The following is a 27,267-nucleotide window of genomic DNA, read 5'->3' as shown; positions in this document are numbered from 1 at the left end:
TAATGGTTTAAACTAGGAGAGGGATTAATGATTGATGCTGTTTTGGGTTAAGTGTGAAATCAGCTGTCCCAGAGCCTCATTTTCCCACCTCCCTTGAAAAGAACAGCTTGCATTTATGCATGTGTGCAACAGGTGTGCAAATGCATGCAACAGGCCAAACCTCTTGATAACAACCCCGCCCCCCCAAATGGATCAGATCCAAGTCAGCACCAGATGACCTGGAATAAACTAGTAATGAAAGAATTATTCTGGAACCCCCTGGAACTGAAACTGAAATGTAAACTTTCTTGGTGCACATCCCTAGTTACAACTTAATGTATAGGGATATTGTATAACATGAGTTACATGAGTTACCGAGAATTTGGTTTTTTTTCTTTGAAGTGTAATGTTGATCTTTTCTCCCCACAGGTATAGTCTGCTGCATAAAAGAAGAAATTAACGAGCAAATACGCTTAGCATCTGCAGTTGCTTTTTGAATGTATTTCTAATACAATAGTGATCCGGAAGATGATAAAGAAATGATAGCAGCTCAAGAAGCAACAACTAATTTTGCTGTGCTTCAGTAAGTAAGCTGAAACTTATAGTACTCAATTGTAAACCACAAAGGTGTTTAATCTTACCTTTTTGAAGGCAGTTCTGGGAGAAACGATATTACAAATGTGACTAATTAAATCTCAAACTGAAAAGCTATACCCTAATATCAACAGGGAATTTTATTTCATGGGTTTCAAACTTTTCTTAAATGATCTAGTCATGATTGAGGTGTAGGTGCTGTACATAATAGTTCTGCATGTTTTTTATGCAGTCACACACGTACATTCTACTCCTCTGTAGAGCAGGTTGTAGAGATTAGCCGAAGAATTGGCACACAGGTCCGTTTCCCAGAGGATAGCCATTTCTTGGCATATGCCCTGAGGGGAGGGGTGAGCACATCCCCACTCTTCAGTCATGTTGTCAGGTGCAGTTCTTTGCAGAGTTTTCTCAGTCAACTGTAGCCTTCTTTTTGTGCTTAGTTGGTGTTTTATTTTTTGTTCAGTTAGGTGGACATCGTAATTTATTTCTGCTGGGTTTTTCTGCTTCATTGATCTGTGTGCCTTTGGTACAGCAGCTAACATTTAAATATGACAGCACTTGCTGGAGTAAGCTTTCAGTCTCTGAGCATGACCTCTGTCTCCTTTGCCTAGGTGAGGAATGCAAGCTTGATTCTTCATTGTCTTATACCAAACAAGCCTGTAGAAATTGCTTCTTTTGCTGCGGGGCTTTGCTTTGGGGGAAAGGCTGTAGTGCTCATGATTTAGTCATGAGTAAATGTTAGTTGCTGTTTAGCCATGTTTATTTAGGAAGTTTGCCTCTTCTCCAGACGTACTTGAGGTGCCTCACAACTAAAACAATAAAAAATAAAACCAATCACAACAACAAAGCCAGTCAGTAAAACAATATCACAATAAAAAGTCAGTGAAATAGGCTAGGCCAGTAGAATAAATAAAAAATAAGCAGATTAATAAACAGAAGTCAATAAAAAGCCAGAACTTAAAACACAGCAATTTAAAATGATATTCATAAACTAAACCTCAGGATAGGAGCAGTTCATAAGACAGATAAAAAGCAACACTTTAGTGAAAGAAGAGAAATATTTTGGCCTGGTGCCTAAAGTAAAATAGGCACCAGGTGAGCCTCAAGGAAGAAGGCATTTCACAGGTGAGATTTCTCCACTGAATAGCTCTGTATTCACCACTGGTCTTTAACGTCTACTGACAAGGTCACAGAAAGCAGAGCTTGAGAAGAGGATCTTAACTGGCGGGCTAATAATAGTAGAGAAGTCCTTCACGTACCGTGGCCCCAAGTCATTCAGGGCCTTTATAGGTAGGAACAGGCCAATTAACGTGTCTGAACAATTCTCAAAGGCAGCCCCACATAGAGGGCCTTACAGTAATCTAACCTGGATATGATCAGATCATGGAGCACAGTAGTAAGATCATGGTTTTCAAAGAAGGGCTATAGCTGACATATCAGTTGAAGCTGACCCAAGTTGCCAAATGCCATGACAGAGATCTGAACCTCCAGCTGTGTAGGATAGGATCCAGCTGCACCCCCAAGCAGGGGGAGTGCAGTCGCTTCCAGGAAAGGCTGATTCTGCAGTTCTTAGTAACTAACAGCACTGTGGTCTTTTCTGGATGGAGCTTCAGTTTATTGACCCTCATCCATCCCATTGTCTTTTGTAAGCACCTGTTCAGGACTTCCACAGACCCACATGGCTCAGTTAAGGGGAAATAGAACTGGATGTCATCTGTATATTTGTGGCACCTCACTGCAGATCTCCAGACAATCTTTCTGGATGTAGAACTTCATGGCTTATGTGCAAAACAGGGTGGGTGACAAGATATATCACCAAGGGACCCCATAACTTAAGTGTCATGGGGCTGAGCAGCAGTCCCCCACCCCAGCATCATCTTCTAGAATTGGATGATCAGGTAAGAACATATCCATAAGAACAGGGTGAAGAAGTGTTTATTATCTTCCCACTCACCCAACCCTGCCTGCCTTGATAGTGTGTCAGCCATGAAGGACAAGGATTGAGCCTAGAAGCATATCTTAATCAGCTTGTCCATTTCATTGGGCCTCACCAACTGAAATTCATCTGTGCAACTAGGAGTGAACTGCTTTCGGATATCATCCTGAACTGAACCAATTGTGGCATATAAGTCACAGTGGCTGAGAATGATTTTATGCACAGATGCATTGCAACAGAGTCATGGTGAGCACCTGTATTTTCTAAATCAACATCTTCAGCCCCTCACAAACTGGAAAAGAACGTCTAGGTGGCATTCTGAGGATACATTAGTGGTGAAGTAAGTTTGCTTTTCCACCATCACCACCACAGAAGGCACAATAATGTGCTTTCACTTGTGTTTGGTCACACTTGCTTTGAGTTTGCCTCCATTTGTGTTCAAACCGTCTGACCGTCCATTTCATCACTCCAAGTTCCTCAGTAAACCAAGAGGCATTCTCGACTAAACTAAGTGGAAGAAGGCATTCAGGAGCAATCATGCTCACTGCCTGGGTCATCTCTGCATTTCACACATTGAACATCAGGGTTGTGACAGGAACACCAACCTTGCTGACCAGAAAATCCCTATGAGACCTCAGGAAATCCTTTTGATCTATGAGCATTATGTGTTGGTGTATCCTAACATGCCTCCACCCTTGTGGAAGTTTCAAGTGTGCATATCTGGGCATACACTCTCCTTCCCACAATCCTTTATGACTCCAGGAAAGTTTATTTTCGGGGTTGGGCGACCTTGTATGGACTAATGGCCATGTTGTTCAGGTGGCTGTATGGGGAAGAGGAAGGAGGCAAAATTGCTCCCCCCTTCTGTCAGCAGAGCTGAACTGATGGAAGAGGCAGAGAGGGTTATCTTGTTCCCTCCCCACCACAGCCTACTTGCCTGTGTGGCTATTAGTCTTCATGGATTGGAAAAGATTGCTGTGTGGAGGGGTACAGGTGACAGACCTGTGACATCCCAAGCCATTGAATTCTGTAGTACTTAAAGAAGTAACTAACATCTTCTTGTAGCAAGATTATAAGTATAATGAGTATAATGCAAAATGAGTATAATGTATAATGTAATGTATAACGAGTGTAATGAGACTGAGCACTATGGAAGTTCCCTGGCTGGTTTTAGAAAGGGTTTTTAGTAGAAAACCAGTAGCAAACTGATTCCAGTGTTTGTTTGTTTTTAAAAAAGAACTTTTGATTCTTACCTGCTAGGTAACCAAAAGCCCTGTGGGCTGTTTCTTAAATTATAGTTCAGACTTGAATCCTCAACTCCCTTTCTGCTTGCAGAAGAGGGGAAAAGTGATGTTTGCTGACTTGCCCCTCTTGCTGCATCCCCCCTCCATTTTGACAGGATTGGGAAATGCACTGTTTATGCAATGCAGCTGTGTTCATGCTACATAGGATCCAATCCATAATATTTATATAATTCCTCACAGCTATAAGATTTTGGAGGCAGTGGGCAAGGATAATAATAATAAAATTAGCAGTTATAACTGTATTAAAACTTTTAAAAAACAGCTGTTAAAATTTAAAACGTACCAATTTGACAAGAATATAAACTGTAGAAACTTGATTTAGGAAAAATAAAAAATGCTACCACTAAGCAGTAGAAAACCAAGCAGTTATACAAAGAAAGAAATGCAGCCATATCTCTGTAAAAACTAATCCCTGAAAAAAAACAGGATGAATATATTTTTTTAACCTGGTGCTTGAAACTTAACGGAGAAGGCACCATGTGATTAGTAGTTACTCAGCAGGGATAAAAAGTGTACATTAAAAGTGGCACATAATTTTAATGCAAAATAAAATCTCGTCTATGTCTGTATAGTTTTCTTGTAGTTTGGCCTGCAGGTTCTCTGGATCATGTATAATCAGAATGCAAAATTTGATTGATTTTTTTTAAAAAAAACCTTTTCCCTTGCCCCCACTAACCCTTTTGTTGCCACCATGTTTCTCTGTACACACAAATTGTCTTGCTTTTTATATTCATTATGGTAGGTGATTGAAATGTATATAGAGAAACATGATAGAAACACAAAAACCAAGCATTCCTCCTTTATGTACTTGTCACACATTGAACTTTTGAAGTGAGAAATCATGTTTTTTGCCACATTTCAGAAGAAACTAAAAATCTGGAGATTATTATCCATCCTGAGCAAATGGGGAATATCTTCCTAGTGGTGCATATGATATTTTTAGATTGGATTTAATATATTGTCTATCTGTTTTAATTTTTAATTGTTTTTATATTGTAATCAGCCTTGGGTCCTGAGGTGCTTGGCAGAAAGATAGGTACATAAATATTTTAAATAAATACACAAATCCACTTTAAATGCTTAATAATATTAACACTAGTCCTGTACTAGTTCATTTTGGAGGTAGTGCTCCAAGGAATTAATTTATGGTTCATAATTTGCATAACATCAGCTCTACAATTGATGAAATAAAATAGTCTTGATGTAAACAATGTGTATTCAATGTGTCTTTTTCAGGGAGTCTGAAACCCATTTTTCTTCTGACACTGACTTTGAAGATATTGAAGGAAAAAATCAAAAACAAGCAAAAGGAAAGGTATGTGAATCTCAAAATTAACCTTTATACAAAATAACCATGATGGCTGCTCCCTTACCTTTGATTCCATTCTTTGCGTAAAAATATTCGACGAATCGTGCTTTATTCTGTGGCTTCAATGCTCTTATGTAACAATATGGTTGGAATCCAGAGAGGGTTGATCAGTTCAATGCTGGTGAATGGTGTGAAGGGTTGCTAATTCAGGTTGTAGCCCATCATGCCTCATGGATAGAAGGTCCTGAGACTTCCTGGGGTCCTGAGGCCCTAACACTAGCCACTCAGAATCTTGGTCTAGATTGTGAAGTTTTGTGTCAGTAAGCCATTGGTCAACATATTGTACTCTTATAATGTGAAAATGCAAACAATTGAAAGGTTGGTTGTTGTGGGTTTTCCGGGCTGTATTGCCGTGGTCTTGGCATTGTAGTTCCTGACGTTTCGCCAGCAGCTGTGGCTGGCATCTTCAGAGGTGTAGCACCAAAAGACAGAGATCTCTCAGTGTCACAGTATGGAAAAGATGTTGGCAGGTCATTTGTATCTATTCAGGAGGGGTGGGGTTGAGCTGAGTCATCCTGTAAGAGTTTCCCAGCTCAACTCAGCTCAACCCCACCCCTCCTGAATAGATACAAATGACCTGCCAACATCTTTTCCACACTGTGACACTGAGAGATCTCTGTCTTTTGGTGCTACACCTCTGAAGATGCCAGCCACAGCTGCTGGTGAAACGTCAGGAACTACAATGCCAAGACCACGGCAATACAGCCCGGAAAACCCACAACAACCATCGTTCTCCGGCCGTGAAAGCCTTCGACAATAAATTGAAAGGTTAATACTAATATTAGAACTCTAATAAAACAGTTTTATAAAATACGTATACACAGCCGTTATTACTTGTAATGGAATGTAGCTTTTTGATAACTAACAAATATATTTGCCATTTATATAGACCTGCAAAAAGGGGAAAAAAGGCGCAGGAGAAAAGGGGAAAGTTGGAAACGGAGGAGGGAAACCTGGTGGTCCAAATCGAATGAATGGGCATCATCAGCAGAATGGTGTGGAAAACATGATGCTGTTTGAAGTCGTTAAAATGGGCAAGAGCGCTATGCAGGTAATCCTAGTAAGAGTCTTAAAATGGATGTGAAAACAGTTTCAATTTAATGGCTATAGAAAGTCATCTAAAAGATAGATAATGGTTCCTTGATACTGAATTAAAAAAGAATGCATGTTTTCTGTTACTATCAACTGAATGTGGAGCTTACGTATAAAGAAATAAAATAGATTCTATTGCCCTCTCTTAAGAGAAAGCTCCAGAAGCCTGTGATTCCAATATAAAGATTTAGTGTCTAAATCTTGCTGGTTTGTACAGGTAGAATACCTTCAGAGTTATCAAAGATCTTCATCCTTATATCTTCCTGCTTGCATGTTGATCATGACAGAGTCCTTCCTGAAGTATACTTGCAGTCAAGTTCTGTGCATGTTTATTGGTAGTCAGGAGACTTTGCTCATTCCATATTATTTTGGTAATGCAATGTGAAGAAAATGCACCTAATTCTTCTTCCTCATTGTTGTGAGCCCTGCAGGCTGTTCGGTAAGAACTATCCACAATTTTTTAAAAATCTCAGAAGTCCACATCTCTCTGTGAGGAGACATACAAAGAATAATGAAATCCATCAGTTAAATACTATACCTCCTCCAGCAACCTGTGAAAATTGAAGTTATTTTTTACTTTATTTTGTTTCATAAATACCACCTGGTTACTGTTACCACTTGAAATACAGTGGCTTTCCTTGTTTTATGCATTTGTATCTTTCTTGAACTTTTAGATGAATCAGTTTTTGATATTGTGAGGTTTTTCTTTTGTTAATTGAAACATTTTACTGGTCGCTCATTGTACTTCGAAAAACTAATAGAAAGTTTAAGAGTGCAAATCTATGCAGTTATTCCAGTCTAAGATCATTAAAATCAGTGGGCTTAAACTAGAATAACTGCATAGGATTGTACTGTATATCTCCTAGAAACAATATTCTGAGAGTTAAAAGAAAATAGAAACATTATCAATTTTCAGGCTAAAAATAATTTGATTTAGCAAATGTGGTAATGGATAATTCAATTTCTTACCAGTGTTTTATGTTCTGAAATGTTACTATGCAATATCATTCACCTTTTTAAATGGTGATTTCATTTTCTTTTCTCCTAGTCTGTAGTGGATGACTGGATAGAGTCATACAAGCATGACAGGGATATAGCACTTCTTGATCTCATAAATTTCTTTATTCAGTGTTCAGGCTGTAAAGGTAAGATGTTCATTTTGGAAGTGACATTTCTTTTACGTGGCTTTTAAAACTGCCTGCATATCCTTTATATGTATCACAAATGGCTTATTTCCTCATCCAACCCAAGTTAGGGCTTCTTTTCCTGGGCAACTCCCTTTCTTCAGTATCCCATACTTTTTCAGTGAGCCCTTCCCCAGGTACCACTTCGGTAATGCTAGTTAAAATTAATTGATATTATTCCTCCCATGCAGAATTTCTTTGTGTATCCTGCTACATAGTGGCTCATTTCAGACGTTATGGCAAACTATGTTTAAGGAAGCTTAATTATGAACCATGACTTGTGCTAACTAGCTAAATTCAGAAACCGTAATTGCAGCACTATTTCCTCCAGCTTCTATGCCACGGAGACAGAATGAAGTTAAGTGCAAGAAAACAAAGCCAACAACCAAGGGTTTGCCTGTTGTACATTTGGAAACACAGACATAGTTTGGGATCTAAATGATGAATAGTGCAAACTGTGGTTTGGCTTGATGTTTGAATGGAGCCATTAGATAACTTTAATATTTGCATCAGATGGCATGTTTCTATAATATGTGTTTTACTTGTGATAGAGAAGTTATATTTTGAGCCCAGGACTTCTTAAAATTTTCTTTTTGTTGCCTGTGCTTGGAGGTAGCTTCCTTACTTGTCATTTGAGAGGCACAGGAGAAGTCTATATTGGAATGGTAGTTGTGACTAGCCGAATTTTTAATTGTTTCAGGCTTTGAAATTTCTAGCTTGGAAATGTAGAGAGTGGTATTTGGGATATCAGGAAAAGCTTTGAAAATTAAACAATTTTGGTGGTCCTTGGGAGTTTGAGCAAGTAGTCTTTCAGATTTTAGAATCTGTTGCTTAAAAATTTGCTTGGCTAGATTGTTTACTTTATTAAAATACAAGTCTGAAAGAGAAGTTAAATAGTATAAAATGTTTCTCTGTTTCCATTTTCATATCTACAGTTCTGCTTCTTTGAGAATACTGTATATTTTAAGACAATTTACTTGGGCAATTGGTGGTAGAGAGTGCCCTCAAGTCATAGCTGACTTGCAGTGACCCCTGGTGGGGTTTTCATGGCAAGAGACTTAACAGAGGTGGTTTGCCATTGCCTGACTTGGTCTTCGTTGGAGGTCTTCCATCCAATTACTAACCAAGGTTGATCCTGCTTAGCTTCTGAGATCTAATGAGATCAGGCTCACCTGTACTAATTACTGCTTAATGATCCTTAAAAATATTTCCATGGTACTTTTAAGAAATATGAATGTTGATTCTTAGATGATATATTGCTGCAGGGCTCTGCTATTTGATTTCTTTGCAACTTTTCTGGAGTTGGTGTAAAGTTGAATTTATAATTTTTTTTAATGATAGTGACATTAAACATAATTTTATTTTGGGGTGTGTGAGTGAGCGAGGGAGCGAGAGAGAGAGAGATAATTTTATACCTCTCTCACTTTAAATATGTCAAACCCAAAATGGCAGGTGTATATTTAAACTGTTTCCAGTTTCCTAATATGAGTTTTTCACTTCCGTTATGGTTGACACATTAATTTACAATGTATATTTTGTAGGGGTTGTTACAGCAGAGATGTTTCGACATATGCAAAATTCTGAAATAATTCGAAAAATGACTGAAGAATTTGATGAGGTAACTAATGCATATACCCTTTGAAAATTGTTTGCATTTTGTGAAATGAGCCATGTTGCTCGGTGTTAAGTGTTCCTGGAAATATATGTATAACTGAGGGGCAAAGTTGATAAGTAAAAGTATTGTAAATTGGCTTGTAATTTCAGTGTTTTGATCACTGATATCAGAAAATCTCTTTTGAGTAGATAGCTATGCTTCAAGTGGCATGATAATCAGACATGGATAGAAGTGACTAGCAGAACTCCTTAGAAGGCAGACCCTTAATTTAGAAGCCTTTAACTCCAAAAAAAAAAAAATCTTTGGGAACTCTGAGAAATACTTCTCTGGGATAAATTAAAAATTGCAATGTACTATTCAATGGTCACCTTAACTTTTGGTATTATTCACACTGATTGGCTTAATGCTTAAGTTTAGAAATTGTATGCCATGCAATAAAGATATGGAACCTTTGAGCTGTGTTTCATGCTCTGGCCGCTCATGTATAGTTATATAATTTTGCTTCTTGTGCCTGGAAATGCTGCATGGCTTTATTCCCCCTTGACCATTTCCAACCACTTATCTTAAAGAATCTAGCACCATGTCTTAGTATAGCAGTTTCTGTGTGTGCTGTAATCTTCTCTGAATAGGTTATCTATTTGTGCCAGGCAAAAGATCCCCTCTAAATGCTGTACTGTTAGTGGGCAAAGGGAGCTAAGACGGCAAATTCATATAGTCGCCTTATACAGAAAATTTGTATGTCCCAGTGACTGCTTAATATTATTATACAAAAGTTAGTTTCTTTTGGGAATTGTATGTTTTCTTTTGTAACTACTTGTCGGTCATCACCAAGGCAATGTGGTTTTCCTTAAATAACTTTCTTTCCCTAGACAATTCTAGAATAATTATTGTAATTCTTGCAAGAGCATATGCACCTGATGCCTTGTACATTTTGGTTCTTTGACAGTTTTTAATAATGTGCAGAGAGGAGACTCCTTGGCTATATTGTGGAGGGCTAATGAAACCCAACATCTTTTGTTTATGTGGCAGTATTAAAGCTATCAATGTCCCTTCTTTCTGAGAAAAGACATCCAGATGTGGAAGACAGATGAAATGTACATTAATCTTCATGCTCTTATGATATCTCAAATCATCTGAATTTAGATTTCCTGTATTTCAAATAACCAAAATATGGAATTACCTAATTGTTGCTCACATATAGATGTTTCCTGTTGTAGGATAGTGGAGATTATCCACTTACCATGGCTGGTCCTCAGTGGAAGAAATTTAAGTCAAGTTTTTGTGAGTTCATTGGTGTGTTGGTCCGGCAATGTCAGTATAGTATCATATATGATGAATATATGATGGACACAGTAATTTCGCTACTTACGGGACTGTCAGACTCACAAGTCAGGGCATTTCGACATACTAGCACACTGGCAGGTAAGAATTTCTGAGAAGAGTTTTTATTCATTCTACTCTTACATGTTCTACAAACTTAACTTCTACATTTTAGTGCATTGGACTTAAGAAGGTTTTTTGGTTTTGGAAGGACTTTGATTCGAGACTACTGAAATTATGAACATAGGTGCAAAGAACAACTTAAAGGCTTCTACACTTTGGTAGCCCTTTGCTGAAGTGGGGATGTTTCCAGGCTGTTGGAAAGCCATGTTTTTAACATTACAGGAATGTGCATTCAAAAGTACATGAATGATTCATATGCTTGAATCATGTTATTTATATTTCTTCATCTTTCACTTATTTGTATCATTTAGTTTTCAGCTCCTATGATAGTAAATATAAAGAATGAAATTAAGCCATTGGCTCACCTTGCCCAGTTGTCTATATTGAGTTGAAGCAGCTCTTTAGAATATTGGGCAAATGCTATTATCAGTTTGGCTACTTAAGATTGTTTAACAAGAAATGGTATAGAATAAATCAGGATTCTTTCCGTACTTGGAGTTAAGCATTCAAAAACTTCTTTGTATTCAACTCAACTCAAAATTTACTTTGATACAAAATCAGCTTTGGAAAGTAAACAGTAATAGTAAGAATAAAAGGAATAAGAAAATAAAAGTAAAATAAGGGAGGCACCTGCAGTGCAACGAGCACAGAAAAGTGAGCACAAATTGGGGGAATGGAAAGATCATGCCTTCCTTTTTTATATTAAGCAGTTGTGGTTTGATATGTTTCCCCTAAGCCATTTGTTATTATCAGTGATTTTTGAAATAATCATCTAATATAACTTTCCTCCCCTCTCTTTAATTTTGTACTTTTCAGCTATGAAACTGATGACTGCATTAGTGAATGTGGCATTAAATCTGAGCATTAACATGGACAATACACAACGACAGTATGAAGCAGAACGAAATAAAATAATTGGAAAACGAGCTAATGACAGACTGGAACTCTTACTACAAAAAAGGAAGGAGGTTAGAGGATTTGTCAGTTACACTCAGTGTTGTCAAGAGAGAAGCAACTAACAGTCACATTAGTCAGTAATGCTTGTACATGTACCATTTCTTTGTGAACCTCAAAAAAGCTTTATTCTAACCATTTTCCAAATATTTTGATGCAGAAAGGGAGGAAGCTGTCAGTTGATTGTGAAATGCATCTTCCCATCTCTTGCCCATTGACACACTGTAGATTTCCCCGCTCCCCCGCCTAAGGAAAAGGGTGTAGGTGGAACCAGTGGAAAACTTGCTTCGGGAAATGGGGGGGGGATGATTTTCATTGCTTTCCCTTCCTTGGCAGATGTCCAATTCCCTCATGCTGTTCCTGGGGGTTCTGAGCATTTTTTGTTTAAACATTTACACCGCTATTTCTTGCCATAATTGCATTGTTATAATTGCATGTTTTCAGAATGTGTGGGTTTTTTGTTCCTATCAACATTATAGTGTATATTATGATAGTTGTAAACTTAAATTTGATTGCCAGAGTCCTAGAACCTTAATACCACTTAATTCCATTGGAGGAAATTGCCAGATACTTAAACCTGTATTCTAATCTTAATTGAAATTGTCTTGGAAATCATATAGACATAGTTCCCAAACTTGAATATAAACATTACATCTTATTTAATACTTGTGTTTTTCAGCTTCAGGAAAATCAGGATGAAATAGAAAATATGATGAATGCAATTTTTAAAGGTGTATTTGTTCATAGATACCGGTGAGTTTAATTCCTTTGTACCGCATAATCATCTGAGCTTTGTTTGTTAGTGTTTCTTACATTCTGTGTCATTTTAAAAAATTTTCTCCTTAATCTCTTACAGAGATGCAATAGCTGAAATAAGAGCCATTTGTATTGAAGAGATTGGTATCTGGATGAAAATGTACAGTGATGCCTTCCTCAATGATAGCTATTTAAAATATGTAGGGTGGACAATGCATGACAAGGTAGGGTGCTATGTGTGCCATATCTTTCCCTGTTTAGAAGCAATGCAAAATTTCATTAACAGAGTAAAAAAAACAAGCACCCCCCCCCATGGCTTTATTTGGTTTACATATTTTCAGTTCAGTTCAGTTCAGATCTACAAAGATATCTGCTCAAGTGAAGATGTATAACTTAACATTTTAAAAAGTCCAGATGCAGTGTCTAACAAGTGGTTTATATATTGACTGGAATCCAGAGAACAACACAACTTATCTTTTTTTTCCAAGGGAGCTTTGTGTTTGTTTCTGAATAGCAGTAACTATGCATATAGCATGGCAAATTACTTTTGGAAAGTGAAGAGACTTTCAGAAAGCCATTTTTAATACAGAAAAATCACACTAGCCATGTTCAGACTTTTGGGCACACACAAAGTACAGTACAAACTCTGTTAACTATCGTTAGTGAGGAATGGTAGTTAACCCAAACTGCTGGTTAACCAAGTTTTTACCAGCCAGCAGTATTGAATGTGCAGCAGTCATAACCAAGATATGACCAGAACACACTCTTGAGTTCACCACCACCTGCTTGGTGGTAGTGCAGCAGCCGTGGTTAGGAGGCAGTATGCTGCCTGCTCCTCTGCTGCCTGCTCACATGAGAGCGAGTGGAAGAGGAGCAGGTAAAATGTCCAGGTGGCTTCTGATCATGGGCCCTGCTCACTTGGTAGTACCATAAGAGGTTAGCGCCCATTGCAAGAAGCACTGCTTGCTATTTCTTGCTTCAGAGCAGGTCATGAAGGAGCAGGCAGTGCTTCTGGCTGGCTTGCAACTATTTTAGTTATTTGGTAGTAGTCTGAGTGGTGCCTATGGGCAGGAGCTGGAGCTTGCTTGTCCACTCTCTGCTGTTGCTTGAGAGTAGGCAGTGGCATAGCAGGCTGCAGCCGGGCATCATGGCTAATAGAGTTTGATGGTTAGGTGGGTGCCAGATAATTCAGATTTTACTGTACCTCTTTGTAATCTAGCATCTATTATAGTCTTGTGGATATTTCCCATTGTTATGATAAGGAGAACTACTGATTATATTTCCATTGACAGAAAAGCTAGAGCAGTAGAACACCTGGTGAACTGATAAACTGTAATATACATGTAGAGCTGTTGAAAAAAATACTGTGTTTAAGATCCCACATACCTTAGATTTCATTCTGTTTTTCTGTTTTAGCAAGGGGAGGTAAGACTCAAATGTCTTACTGCTTTACAAGGACTTTATTATAATAAAGAACTTAATTCCAAATTGGAACTCTTCACTAGTCGGTTCAAGGTTAGTAAGTATTATTTGATAGCCTCTTTAAAAAAAAAAGCAGCAGCGCTCTAGATTACCTGTTTCTAACATTTACTGTTTTCGACCTGTTTTTGTCTTCCTATAGGATAGGATTGTATCTATGACTCTTGACAAAGAATATGATGTTGCAGTACAAGCAATAAAACTACTAACTCTTGTTTTACAGTAAGTATTTCAGATCTGTCATTAATAGAGATCTTCTGTACATTTATATGTCTTGTTTGCAGGTCTGGGAGGGTCTTGAAAAGACATTATTCAGCAGACCACCTTAAGGAGTGCAGGAAACAGATGGTGATTCTTGCTGCCACCAGCTGCTGAAAAGGGCATTTTGTATTGGCGGCTGCTGCTAAAAACAGCAGTGGTAGTTGTTTGTTGTGTATCTTTCCTTCTTTGCCAGCTGCTCATTTGGGTGGGTAAGAAGACTGAGTGGGTTTCTCTCTTTCTCCCCCCACCTATCTGAGAGAGGAGCAGGGAAAGGAAAACACTTGGCTGCTGCCACCACATGTTGCAGTTCTCCCAACAATGCAAAGAGGGGGCCCATTTCCTTCAAATCTTGATGTTTCTTAAAGGGAGAGGGACATAATAAGCAGCAGTGGCTTGCTTACCTAGACAAATGGATGACTCGAGCAACAATGGTGTGTGGGAATGGCTGCAATTTGGTTATTTGCTCAGTGGTTGCCCACTGATCTTTTTCCCAGTGGTTGCAGCTGCACTTTGCTACCATTGTTGTTCATAGAGTTGGTGAGTGGTGGTGTGTGGGTTTGCTGTAGTTGGAGCATGAGGAGGAAGAAAAGAATCCCAGTGAGGCTCAAACCAAAGGTCAGAGGAGGCATCATCTCTCTCATAGGTGTAATAATACTTCTGCTGCAGTATTCTGCTGGGTTCCTCTTGGGCCCTAACAGCTGCACATCATTGCTAACTTTTATGGGCCAGCCTTTCTTACTTTTATGTCGTTTTACAAAACATCAGATACAGTGCATTTCTTTTGTGATGCCAGTTTTCAGAGCTACTTTGAAAACTTTGATCAAAATGCAAGGCATGTTATATTATAGACTGTAAATGCTTGGGCTACCCAGAGATTTGTATGATGCCAGGAAACGTATTTGTCTTTGGGAAGGTTTTCAAGAATTTTCCTTACAACATTAGAACCAGAGATCATTTTCAGAATAAATACATGAAATCTTTGGCATTCTGTGGAGGGCCAACGTTCTTTCAAAGCTGATTGTAGGTTCACATTCTGGTGTTTATGCAAATTATAATTTAACAGTTGTCAGCATTGTGCAGCCTCCCCGTTAAAACTAGAATTTGGTGGAAAGAAGCAAACTCCAGTTTGCCACGGGTCTCCAAGATGCTGTGGTATATCAACTTGATCAAACCAGGAAGTGTTCAGTTAAGCTTCATGCACTAGAGGTGGAGGGAGGCAGGAGGAGAATTCAGCAAGCAAACGGTGTTTGTGCATAAATTCAACAAAACTCTAATTAAACAGAATTTGTTTGAATGCTTGCCCCAGTGAAGTTATTTAGTTTTCTAAAATGTCTGCTTCTGAAGACTCATTGCATTCTATTTCCTTAAAAACCTAAAAAGCATTTGTGCCGCCATTGCAATTACCAAGTATTTAGCTATCATCTGATCCATCCTGACTTGTGAGTTTGGCATAACTTGGACTGCCTGCACAATCATTTTTTAGCTAATTCTGCTTCATTAGAAGAATATTAAAAATCTTTATCTGAGGGAGCTTGGCCCATCTCCCACAATAAAAATAGCATTAGAAGAATATTCCACTCATTATGCCCTTTATTTGCCAGTACTGCTGCTGACTTTGGAGAACACCCATTTTTGGCAACTAAAGGAGCAACCAAACTTGCCTATTTTTTGCAACTGATTATTAGGTTCTTTATTTAGAACATTAGATTGTTTATACTCCAGCTTTTTACTACAATGTAGAACTTGGGGTGGTTTACAGTTGTATGAAGAAATTTACAAATATGCCAAAACACTGAATGTAATAAAATTGAAAGCAAATAAAAGCAGATAGGAGCAACACGAAGAGAAAAATGTCATATAAGATAACAAAGAACCACCAAAGGGGGACCTAAATGTAGTCAGAGAAATTAAAACTTATCACATTAGTATCCATCCAGAAATAAAAGATTTTTCAAGGTGCCAAAAAGCTGCTGTGTTGGGGGTTGTATTACAGTGATTTTTGTTTAATTATAATTACTTCAGACAACTTCAAGAGTGCTAATAGAAAAGAGATAATCAAGTTACTGTTGCTGTCAGGAAAACCCTTTTGATATTTTGTACCCTACATAGTTATGGCTTGAATTAATTCAAGATGGGAGTAGTGGAATTGTCTGATGAAAAGTTATCAGAAAATACAGTGATAAATGTTGCAAAAAGCATCAGTCTGTAAACCTCATCTTAATATACCTTATATTTAGTTGAGTTGTATGCAGTCAGAAAGTGGGGTTGGGGGGGAATGGACTGAGGTATACACAAGCATATGATTAACAGTTGATAACCAAACGTAAGATCTGAACACAAGAAGAATTGTGGTTGGAATTATTTTACTTTATGTTTGTGACTCAGACTTGAAGTGTGTGTTTAATTACATCTCTTTTCCTTAATATTCTGAATGTAACTTACTTCTATTTCTAGGAGTAGCGAAGAAGTTCTGACTGCAGAAGACTGTGAAAATGTCTATCATCTGGTTTACTCAGCTCATCGGCCAGTAGCTATAGCAGCAGGAGAATTTCTTTATAAAAAGTAAGGGGGAATAATGATTTGTGTAGGTACCATTTTGAAACAAGTAGTACTTTTGTAATTATAGTATCCATGTATGCTAAATAGTCTCAGTGCACTCAGGAAGGTTGGCAGGCACTTGATCCAGTGTTAACTATTTTGAATGGTACAAACGTCATCTCATCTGCTTCCCAGCCTTCTTTTTATATCCCCATTACTTCTGTCATTCCCACTCAAAGAGTTGTGCAAGTTTTGGCTCCATCAGGATACTGCTTAATATATTGAAAGGAGTAAACTAGACATGGGCACGAATCGAAATACGAATCAAATTTCATGATGAATTGGACTGGTTCGTGTATCGCGAAAATGCGTTTTGTGGAGATGTGTTTTTCGTGAAATCCACAACTTTTGGGACCGATTTGTGAATGCTTTGTGATGCCAGACAGGCTGTCACCGATCCATTGATTCCCTAGGCAACATAGGCCTGGAACGTCTGCAGACCTTTTGTTGCCATGAAAACCCCAATCTTAGCCCACATAACCTTGATAGGCAGCTCTCCCGGCCAACCTGAGAGCTCCCATTCTGTTCTATGAGAGCAACGAGCAGGGGGGAGATGGGCCTTCTGTAGTCATGGGAACACCAATCACATCCCTCCAAACGCTGTTAGGCAGGTCTGTCTGCCAACCAGAGAGCTCCTATTCTTCTCTATGTGAGCGCTTTTTATGTAAGGCACAGCTCTGTGCCGCCTGCTTTCAGTTCCAGTAGACAGAGGGAGAGGGAGGAGCTGTTGGCTGGGATTTGGAGTGAGAGTGGATTTGGGAGATTTTGGCTGGATTTGCTGCTGCTTCAAAAGAGACTGAAAAGTCTCTTTCTTATTTTCTGCTCTTGTCCTTGCTGGGAAGGTTGTTGGGTGAGGGTGCCTTTTTCTCTCCAGCCCACCCCACCCCAGTCTCAGGGCATTGCCTGGCTCTGGGGCCTAGCTTGACAGAGGCCACCCCCTACTCCCTGAGCCTGTGGCACCCAGGGGGTAGAAGGGAGGCGGTCTCCTGGTAAACTTATTACAATCTTCACCCGACTTGGAGGGTGGCTGGAGGAGAGCCTGCTGAAGTCTCTCTGTGAGTTTGGCATCTCTGGGTATGAAGGGAGCCATTGTAGGGCCCCAGGATCTGACGAATCATGAACCTAATGAATCGTTTCATGAAATGGGACTATTTCATGAATGTTCGTGGTTCATGGAACGTGACAAACCATGAAACTCAGGGTTTGTTTTTTTCCCATTTTGTGCCGATCTCTAGAATAAACCCATACCAAAGCAGTACTATTGCAGATGGTGAATGAACTATCTTGTACAGAAATTGAAGGCGGTTGTTTATGTTCCATTGCAGGGTACGGGTGTTTGGGGGGGGGTATCTCTTGATGGCCCTTCCTTATGGCTCAGTTATGCAGAATCATAGTTAAGGAAGTAAATTTGTTTAGAGTGATGTGTGAACCGGCAAGCTCTTTATGGTTGGCCTGCAAGCCCTGAATCAGAAAGTAGAGTATGAAGTGGGCTGGGCTTGGTCAGTTCCAGCCATGGTTTGTCATGAGGTCTGAAGTGACACACTAGCTGTGGGTGGCCCTTGCTTTACTTCTGGAGGCTGCTGGACCTAATGAATGGAGTGCTGACTGACAGAAAAAAGAACCAGAAAAGTAGCTCTAAACGATGGGGCATTTAGATTCTGAAGGATGGCTAGCAGAAATCACAGTTCACTTTGATATTTACAATTTAGCCTTTTTGTGTCTTGGATGAATTGTGCTGTAAGAAACTAGTTTTCTGAAGGTGAGCATTTTAAATAAGTGTAAAATGATAACATAATATGTTGTGATCATCTGATCCCAGGAAAATGTTTTGTGATCCTGTAAATGTAAACACATTTATAGTAGAGAACTTTTGTTTAAACTTTTTACAGATGACTGTGTTTTTGGCAGCAGATAGAAAGTACATGTTGTTTAATAGGTTTCCCCTAATCTTGCTTAAAGGCTTTTCAGTCGCAGAGAACCTGAAGAAGATGGAATTCTTAAAAGAAGAGGGAGACAAAGCCCAAATGCTAATCTTGTCAAGACATTAGTATTTTTCTTTTTGGAAAGTGAAGTAAGTTACAAATATCTTGTTCATTTTGTATAATTTTTATTGACAGAAATGTTTTATGCTCCTTTCTGTCCTACATGGATACTAATGTCAGGGCTTGTCGCTGCCGCCGCTGGGCAGGGCACCGGCTGGGCCGGCCCTGACGTCAGAAGGGCGCTAGGGATGCTGCAGGACCCTGCTCTGTGGAAGGAGGGGCGGTATACATCACCCAGACTCCGTCTCAGTCCACTCGCTGGCCTGCTCAACCTGGTCTGCTCACCCCCTGCGTCCTCCATCATCTCCTCCTCCCAGAACTCTCCTCCAAGTCTCCACTCTTGCTCTGCTCTGCTCTCACTCCACACCATCAGTTCTTACTCACACCCACCACCTCAGAGCTCTTCCTAGCCACCCTTTATAGGGTTTCCTTTCTCTGCCCCGCCCTCCTTCCAGGCTTGTTCCCTCTCCTGACTTGGCCCAGCTGTGCCTCCCCTCAGGTGTTTCCCTCCTATCACTAATCCCTTCTAGGCTTCCTTGCCTTGCTGGCAGGGTGGGGTTGAATGTGCGCCATCCCCAGCTGAGGTCTCCTTGGCCTTACTCACAAGGAGCTGCCCCAGTAGGCCTTTGAGCTGCTGAGATTGCGTGGCCTTGCTCACGAGGAGCTGCCCCAGCCGGCTTCTGGGCTGCTGAGCATGCCTGGCCTTGCTCACGAGGAGCTGCCCTAGCCAGCTTCTGGGCTGCCTGCTCATTGATGCTGGGCGGGGCTACCCATCTCCTCCCCCAGAATGCCTGTGGCAGCTCCACCTGGAGGGGCTTGGCTCCTAGCAACTCCTGAGCCAGGCTACTGTCCTCTGGCCGGGGTGTGGCTCTGGGCTGTAGTGGCTGCTTCTCCTCCTTGGCTAGTAAGGGCTCTGTTTGTGCTGCTGCTGGGTCCCTATTCCCCCTGCCTTGGCCCTTTTCCTCTGGCCTGCTTAGCCCCCTCTCCTCCCCCTGGAGGGTGGGACTAGCTGGTCTCTCCCTGCTCCCTCCAGCCCTCTGAGGCTTTGGCCTTTCGCCCCTTCCCCCTGGAGTAGGCACGTTCTGGACCTGGTTGCTGGCTGGGGTGGCAGGGCCGCTGCCTCCTGGTTGCCTCCCACTGTTCCCTCCTGGCAAGTCTGGGGGCTGGGACTCAGACCCCAGGCAACCAAAACAAAGTCAAGGTTGTCTTCTCCTTAGTAAGAAATGTCTGCCAAGTCTACAAAGTACAAATCAGCTTGATGGAACAGATTTAATGGTTTTTCACCAGTTTGATGTAGTGGTTATAAGCGACAGGACTCTAATCTGAGAACTGGGTTTGATTCCCCACTCCTGCTTGAAGCCAGCTGGGTGACCTTGGGTCACACAGCTCTTTGGAGCTCTCTCATCCCCCACCCCACCTCACAGGGTGATTGTTGTGATGATAATAATAACACACTTTGTGAACTGCTCTGAGTGGGCGTTAAGTTGTCCTGAAGGGCGGTATTACTATATTACTATTATATTGTGAGATTTGTTATAGAATAAACCGCAAAAAATGTATTTAGTAAGCCAGCCAGATGTTCTTGGTGCTGAATATGCCATTTAAAGTTTCAAGGCTTCAGGACTTGTACAGCATTTATTCATAGTCAAGAAACAATTTTTTGGCGCATTGCTTATTTTACTGTTGGGCTTAGTCGGTAGTAGCTATTGGTGGTGCATGTATATTTTTTATGAGACAAAATATTAAATACAGCTAATTTTTTTTTTAGTTACATGAGCATGCTGCTTACTTGGTGGATAGCATGTGGGATTGTGCAACTGACCTCTTGAAGGACTGGGAATGTATGAATAGTCTTCTGTTGGAGGAACCACTCAATGGAGAAGAACGTAAGATTTTACTGTGTTTTCTGTCCTTCCTTCAGCCTTTTTAATAAGAAAGCTTCATACTCAGGGAAGGGGCGTATTTACCATTGAACATGCAGATGCTTGTAATGGATGAGAGAGGGAAATCTCTTCTGCGTACAACAATGCTCCAGTTTCCAGGCATTGGCTGTAATGTACTGTGTGTCTGTTGCAGTTTACTTGGAATAATCCCATGTTTTGTGAGATTTACCCCCAGTTAGTATGTATGTGTAGGTTGTAGCCTAAGTATGTTGAGGTATTTTACTCCTTCCTAGTCCAGCTCACTTTATTGAAATTAAGATTGATTTGAAATAATTTTTGAACAGATTTAATATGCTTTTCTGTTTTTAACTCTGCAGAACAATATTCATACAGCAATATTTGTGGCATGTAAAACTCCCAGTGTGCCAATATTTATTAATAGCCAGTTAATAATGCAAAACTTGAAATATTAGAATGTTAAAATAACTTACAAACTGGGATTTTAAACAGACTATGTTACATATTTTTCTGTACAATTTTTTTTGTTTAGTCCTGATGTGACAGTAGTGAGAAATATGAGGCAATCATTGTAAGGTTAAAGTTTAAAATACCTTACTATTTAGTATCCCGCTGTTAAGCACTGATGATAACTCTAACTCTTGTGATGTATATCTGAGTAATATACAAATACGTTATTTGAAATCTTTTTTCCCCCAAAAACATTCAGCCTTGACAGACAAACTGGAAAGTGCACTAATTGAAATAATGCTGTGTACAATTAGACAAGCAGCTGAATGTCATCCTCCCGTAGGAAGAGGCACAGGAAAGCGGGTACAGTATTTTTATTTTTTTTTGAAGTGTTTGCTGTTGACATAGTTAAATTATTCTCCTAGTTCGGAATTTCAGTGAGGCTTTTTAGTCATAAAGAACTTGATGGGATATGTTGTCATCCTGTTGAGCGTTTGGACCAGTAACTTGACTACGCCACACCTTGTAAAGTTACTCATACACCAAAACATCCAATAATATGATCAAAACCACAGTAACTAACTAGCCTACTTGAACTCCAGTGAACATGAAAAGTTGTAGTACATTATTAAATCACAAGTAACTGTAAGATGCGTAATGATTGTAAGCAGATGTTTATGGTATTAAATCATTTAATTTTTAACACAAGTTTTTTTTTAATTTGGTTATAATATAATAAATGTTATAATAACACAACTACACACCAAACACAACATAAATAATATGATGAGATTATGATATATGATATGATATTAAGATTTGATGTGATAATAACATTTATACCCTGCTTTTCTTCCTGCCCAATCAAGGCCAACAAGGTGGGCAACAATTAAAACAGCCTAATAAAATGCATCACAAACCAATTAAATTTGTCACCAGAGGACAAAAATATCCCTGGAGAGAAAGTTCCAAAGTTCCACAATTAAATTTGTCACCAGAGGACAAAAATATCCCTGGAGAGAAAGTTCCATAGTTGTAATACACAACCAAGAATGGTATTTCTTGTGTTTGTTACCTGTTTAATTTTAGGAAATGGCTTTAAAAGATGGGTTGTAGTTAGAGGTGTGAACAAAAAACAACCCCCCCCCCCTCCCCAGGAGATCCAGATCTAGTTTTCAGGGATCAACCCCCCCCCTTTGAAATCTCTGATTCTGTCAGGATAGATCAGAGAATCCCAGATTTATTTGGCCAAATTCCACCAAATTTCCAGGGAACCTACTCCTGACTCTCCTCTTAAAAACCTCCCAAGCTTCAGGAAGATTAGACTCTGGGGGTTTCCCCTGTGGGGGAAACATTTCCAAGCAGGTGCTCAGGCAGAAACATACAGGGGCAAGATTGCCAGTGGCCAAAGGCACACTCCCAAATGCAGGAGGAAGCCTGATAGAACCGAAGGAAATCAAAGGAATTGACATCAAACCAGAGAATTCTTCCCAAACCAGGCTGAATCAAGAGACACTGTTGCAGCTTAGCCCAACTGAACCAGTATCTCTCCAAGAAGCCAGGAACACAAGGAGAACTTCTGCATGGATTGGCCACTCTTTCCCCCCTCCTTCTTCCTCCCCTCTTGGAAGAAACACAGGAAGGAGCCAGCCAGAGGCTGAAGCCACATTTCAGTGATTTATCTAGATCTACCTGGGGGTCTGGATCTGGGTCCCCCAGGTTGAATCCAGGATTCTCTGATTTGATTTGAGAAAACTAGATTTAGCTGGATTAGCAAAAATCTGGATTTTTCCCAGACCTGCATTTCACACCTCTGGTTGTAGTGGTCAGGATGCCTCGAAAACTAGAGTGAACCAACATAAAAATACAGTGGCACCTTAAAGGCTAACATTTATTTCAGTCTGAGCTTTTGTAACTCACAAAAACTCATACTGAAATAAATGTTAGCCTTTAAGGTGCATCGGCACTTTCATTTTATTTTGCTAAACCAAACTAACAATGTGGCTTTAAGGGGGGGCGGGATTTAGTTCAGATTTGTGCGTGTTATGTGCCGTCAAGTTGCTTTTGACTTACGGCAAGCCTATAAATGAAAGATCTCCAGAACGTCCTTTCATTAATAGCCTTGCTCAGATCTTGTGAACTGGAGGATGTGGCTTTGTTTATTGAGTCAAGCCATCTCATTTTGGGTCTTTCTTTTTTCCTGCTGCCTCCCACCTTTCCTAGCATTATTGACTTTTCCAGTGAGTCTTGTTTTCTCATGATAGGATCAAAGTATGAAGCCTCAATTTTGTCATTTAAGCTTCTAGGGAGAATCCAGGCTTCATTTGACCTAGAACCTACTTACTGTTCTTATTGGAGGTTCTTATTGATTTGACCTAGAACCTACTTATTAGTCTCATTGGCACTCTATGGAATCCATAAAACTTTCCTCCAGCACCACATTTCAAATGAATTAATTTTCTTGTCAGCTTTCTTCACTGTCCAACTTGCACATCTATACATTCTTATCATTAAGGATCTTTTCTAGTTCTTTCATGGCCATCCTTCCAAGCTATAATCTCCTTTTGATTTTTTGGTTGCAATCTCCCTTTTTGTTGATGATTGACCCAAGGAATAGAAAATCTTAATTTCAGTTTCTTCATTTTCAACCTTAAAATTGTGTATTTCCTCAGTAGTCACTACTTTTTGTCTTATTTATGTTCAGTTTCAATCCTCCTTACACACTTCCTCCTTTAACCTTAATCAGTAGTCCTTTCAAGACTTCAGTTTTCTGTCAGTAAGTTCAGATTTGCTCTGCCAAATGCCCTCTATGGTTGTCCTCAGATATGTGCAAGCCACAGATGATCACATTGGCTGATTCCGCACACATTGGATAATGCACTTTCAATGCAATTTATCAATCGTTTGAGGTGGATTTTTTGTTCCGCACACAAAAAAATCCATTCCAAATGATCTATAAAGAGGATTAGAAGTGCGGAATCACTCATTGGTGGTATCTGGCACTGCTGCTGCATGTTTATATGAGCTCGGGTTCTTTTATTTTCAAGAGAGTCTTTTTGTCAAGGTTGGACATTTTTGCTTAGCTGAGATTGAACTAAGTAACTGCTATATCCCTATTTTAGTATGACCCTCGTTGGGCTTTTATAACTTAGGTACTTACAGCAAAGGAGAAGAAAACACAGTTGGATGACAGGACAAGAATCACGGAACTTTTTGCTGTGGCTCTCCCTCAGTTATTAGCAAAAGTGAGTCATTTATTTATTATTGCGCTTGCTTATAGCACCCAATGCAGTATGCAGAGTTTGGAACAAAAATTAAATTTTCATGTAAAGATGTGTTTTTGTTTATAACAATAGACCATTTGTTTATGATGTTATATTATTAACTGGTACTGAATATTCTAGATTTCACGATGAAACTCCATATGAGATTATGGGTTATGGAACGTGTCTTTTTTGGAAAATGTTCAGGCTTTCACTGTTTGTTTCGATTTTCACAGTATTCTGTAGATGCGGAAAAAGTCACCAACTTGTTACAGTTGCCACAGTATTTTGATTTGGAAATCTATACAACAGGACGACTAGAAAAGGTAAGCTAATCGACATGTGCAGAGGAATTAGTGGGGATGAAATACATAATCCTCCTGCACTTAAACTGCCGACTGTTTACATAAGGCTGTCTTTGGGTTCACTTTCTACAGCAGGGCTCCAGTGAAGGTTCAGCCATGGAATAAATGGCTTCAGGTGTGTAATTGGGTGTAGCTAATGTCTTAATGTTCATAAACAGGAGCCTTAATGAAGTGTTGCTTTAACTTTTTAAGCCTTTGCTTCACATTTGATATAACACACCTGCAAAATTTTGTTTCCTATTCTTTTTCATCTTTTACAGCATTTGGATGCCTTATTGCGACAGATCCGGGTTATTGTAGAAAAGCACACAGACACAGATGTTTTGGAAGCTTGTTCTAAAACATACCATGCGCTCTGCAATGAAGAATTCACAATTTTTAACAGAGTTGATATTGCAAGAAGTCAGCTAATAGATGAACTGGCAGATAAATTTAATAGACTTCTTGAGGATTTTCTACAAGAGGTTTGTAGCTTGTTCCAGTTCTATGTTCTTGTTTAGTAAATATTTACTTTACCAAGTTAGATGAGACTTCTAATTACTACAGCGTGCAGTGAAATGCTGCTTGTATGGCGCAAAAAGAAATACTTGTGCATTTCAGATTGAGAGTTTTCTCTCTTCAGGCAGTATGAGAGGCAGTGGAAGGGGAAGCAGAAGTTCATTTGCCTCTCATTGTGACTAGTAAAGCAACCCCAACACCTTCAAGAATTCTCTTGGTGTGTGCATATCTCTGAGATAGAATTATTTCATATCTGGCTTGAGTACATGCCGTGTGGCAAGTAAAACATTGATAACTGTCAGTAGTTTTTGCCAACTTTTCAGCTGAGATACTGTAGACTTGTTCTCAATAATGTAAAAGAAATCGCACTTCTTGAAAGTCTCTACCTTTATTGCAACAGTGTGATTCTTTAACAGGGTGAAGAACCTGATGAAGATGATGCTTACCAGGTCTTATCAACATTAAAGCGAATCACGGCTTTTCATAAGTAAGTAGAGAAACATCGACCCGCAGCTGTGACTCTTCTGCATTTTTAATGTAAAATTCTTTCAATGATAAATCACTGTTCTGACAACTATAATTAAAATGGCTTGGACAACTATAATTAAAATGTGCAACCATTATTTTTATTTATAAGTAGTCTTAAAGCTTTAAGCTGTTGTGATAATTTTTGCAGCCATGTGAAAGGGCATTTGCCTATTCTCTGATTCATACGTCCAGCTATTTCTTCTCCCATCCCCATTGTGAGCTTTGTGAGCTCTCCCTCTTGCCAAACTGGGGAGCCAGTTTGGTGTAGTGGTTAAGAGCGCGGGACTCTAATCTGGAGAGTTGGGTTTGATTCCCCACTCCTACACTTCAAGCCAGCTGGATGACCTTGGGCTAGTCACAGCTCTCTGGAGCTCTCTCAGCCCCACTCACCTCACAGGGTGTTTTGTTGTGGGGATAATAATAGCATACTTTGTAAATCGCTCTGAGTGGGCATTAAGTTGTCCTGAAGGGTGGTATATAAATCAAATGTTGTTGTTGTTAAAGGGTAATGGTTCTCTGCCCAGAGGCACAAGGATCACAGGATTTTTCCTCTGGAGCCATTTCTAACTTCAGGGAAGCTTATTCTTGTGGTTGAAGAACCAGGATGGACTAATAACCTTGCAGGTTAGATCGCTGTAGAGGGGAAGGGGGAAGAGAATGAGACCAGTCTTCTGCAATCAGAGCTCCGTCCACTGCATCTGCCTAACCTGCATGGCTATTAGTCCATTTTGGTTCTTGGACCAAGGGAATAAATTGTCTTGGGGTATGAAAGGGCTGAGGGTGGAGGGAAGCAGGGAAGATACTGGAAGCAGCTTCCACAAGCAGTTTGTGGGGTCTGACCGGAAGTCTGGTACATGCACAGTTTTCATGGCCATTTTCAAACAACTTACCAGCTCCGGTACATCGCACAAAGTTCCCACAAGGACAGTGTCTTCCTGGTGCGATTTCCCAGTTCTCACGCGAAATCGCACCAGAAAGACGCTGTCCTTGCGGAGCTGGTAAGACGTGTGAAAACGGCCCATGTTAGTCTTCATGTTTAGCACTACGTAGAGAAAATGTGTGTGAATGTGCTCCTGTCAGTTTTGCCCTTCTGCTCCTTGAGATGCCGGGCAAAGAGAGAGAGCCAAGTCCATTTCTGCCTCTGTCCCTAGATTTGCTGTATTAAACACATGCTGCAGGTGCACTTATTTGGGTATTTGTTTGAAGGCAGTTGCTATACTCAGTGTATTGCAAGGATATTGTTAAATTTCAAAGTGAAAAAGTCAGTGTTCTGCAACTGAGCCACTTAAAGTGGTGTTATTCATTTGTCTTTCTCTTTTCAGTGCTCATGATCTGTCAAGGTGGGACTTGTTTGGCTGCAATTACAAGTTATTAAAAACAGGAATTGAAAATGGAGATATGCCTGAACAGGTTAGTGTTTTAAAAGAACACAGATTTTTCATTGTCCGTCTTCAGTGCAGTCCCACATGGGACTGCGCACGCACAGGCCTGCCGACTGAAACTTTTTCCTAGCCAAATGTCCACTAGTGGGCGCCCGTCCAACAACTGCGCATGCGTGGCTTTTCCTGCCAAGCACGGCATCCAGAGGCGTCTCACCCTCACTTTTTTCTTTGCCACTGATCAGTAAAGTTCTAGCTCGTCCGCTGTTGAAAGAAG

At 39.9% G+C, this 27,267-nt stretch overlaps 1 protein-coding gene across 3 annotated transcripts in view; it reads left to right on the top strand.

Annotated features, from left to right (window-relative positions):
- The window catches only part of STAG2 (stromal antigen 2), an 85,540-nt gene that overhangs the window by 32,488 nt on the left and 25,785 nt on the right, over window positions 1-27,267 (top strand). For all 3 annotated transcript variants that reach the window (XM_054995986.1, XM_054995987.1, XM_054995988.1), the window contains exons 2-21: window positions 409-562; window positions 5,050-5,128; window positions 6,072-6,233; window positions 7,323-7,419; window positions 9,000-9,076; window positions 10,291-10,495; window positions 11,333-11,484; window positions 12,150-12,223; window positions 12,327-12,450; window positions 13,643-13,741; window positions 13,848-13,927; window positions 16,421-16,528; window positions 18,524-18,635; window positions 20,375-20,492; window positions 21,217-21,320; window positions 24,110-24,202; window positions 24,457-24,546; window positions 24,846-25,049; window positions 25,500-25,570; window positions 26,934-27,021. In XM_054995986.1, the coding sequence (XP_054851961.1) occupies window positions 519-562; window positions 5,050-5,128; window positions 6,072-6,233; window positions 7,323-7,419; window positions 9,000-9,076; window positions 10,291-10,495; window positions 11,333-11,484; window positions 12,150-12,223; window positions 12,327-12,450; window positions 13,643-13,741; window positions 13,848-13,927; window positions 16,421-16,528; window positions 18,524-18,635; window positions 20,375-20,492; window positions 21,217-21,320; window positions 24,110-24,202; window positions 24,457-24,546; window positions 24,846-25,049; window positions 25,500-25,570; window positions 26,934-27,021 (2,181 nt within the window). In that variant the 5' untranslated portion in view covers window positions 409-518. The remainder of the gene's footprint in view (window positions 1-408; window positions 563-5,049; window positions 5,129-6,071; window positions 6,234-7,322; window positions 7,420-8,999; window positions 9,077-10,290; window positions 10,496-11,332; window positions 11,485-12,149; window positions 12,224-12,326; window positions 12,451-13,642; window positions 13,742-13,847; window positions 13,928-16,420; window positions 16,529-18,523; window positions 18,636-20,374; window positions 20,493-21,216; window positions 21,321-24,109; window positions 24,203-24,456; window positions 24,547-24,845; window positions 25,050-25,499; window positions 25,571-26,933; window positions 27,022-27,267) is intronic.

Source organism: Eublepharis macularius, chromosome 13, assembly GCF_028583425.1.
Source record: "Eublepharis macularius isolate TG4126 chromosome 13, MPM_Emac_v1.0, whole genome shotgun sequence".
Taxonomy (NCBI): Eukaryota; Metazoa; Chordata; class Lepidosauria; order Squamata; family Eublepharidae; genus Eublepharis; species Eublepharis macularius.
This window is presented reverse-complemented; position numbering and strand designations above follow the sequence as displayed.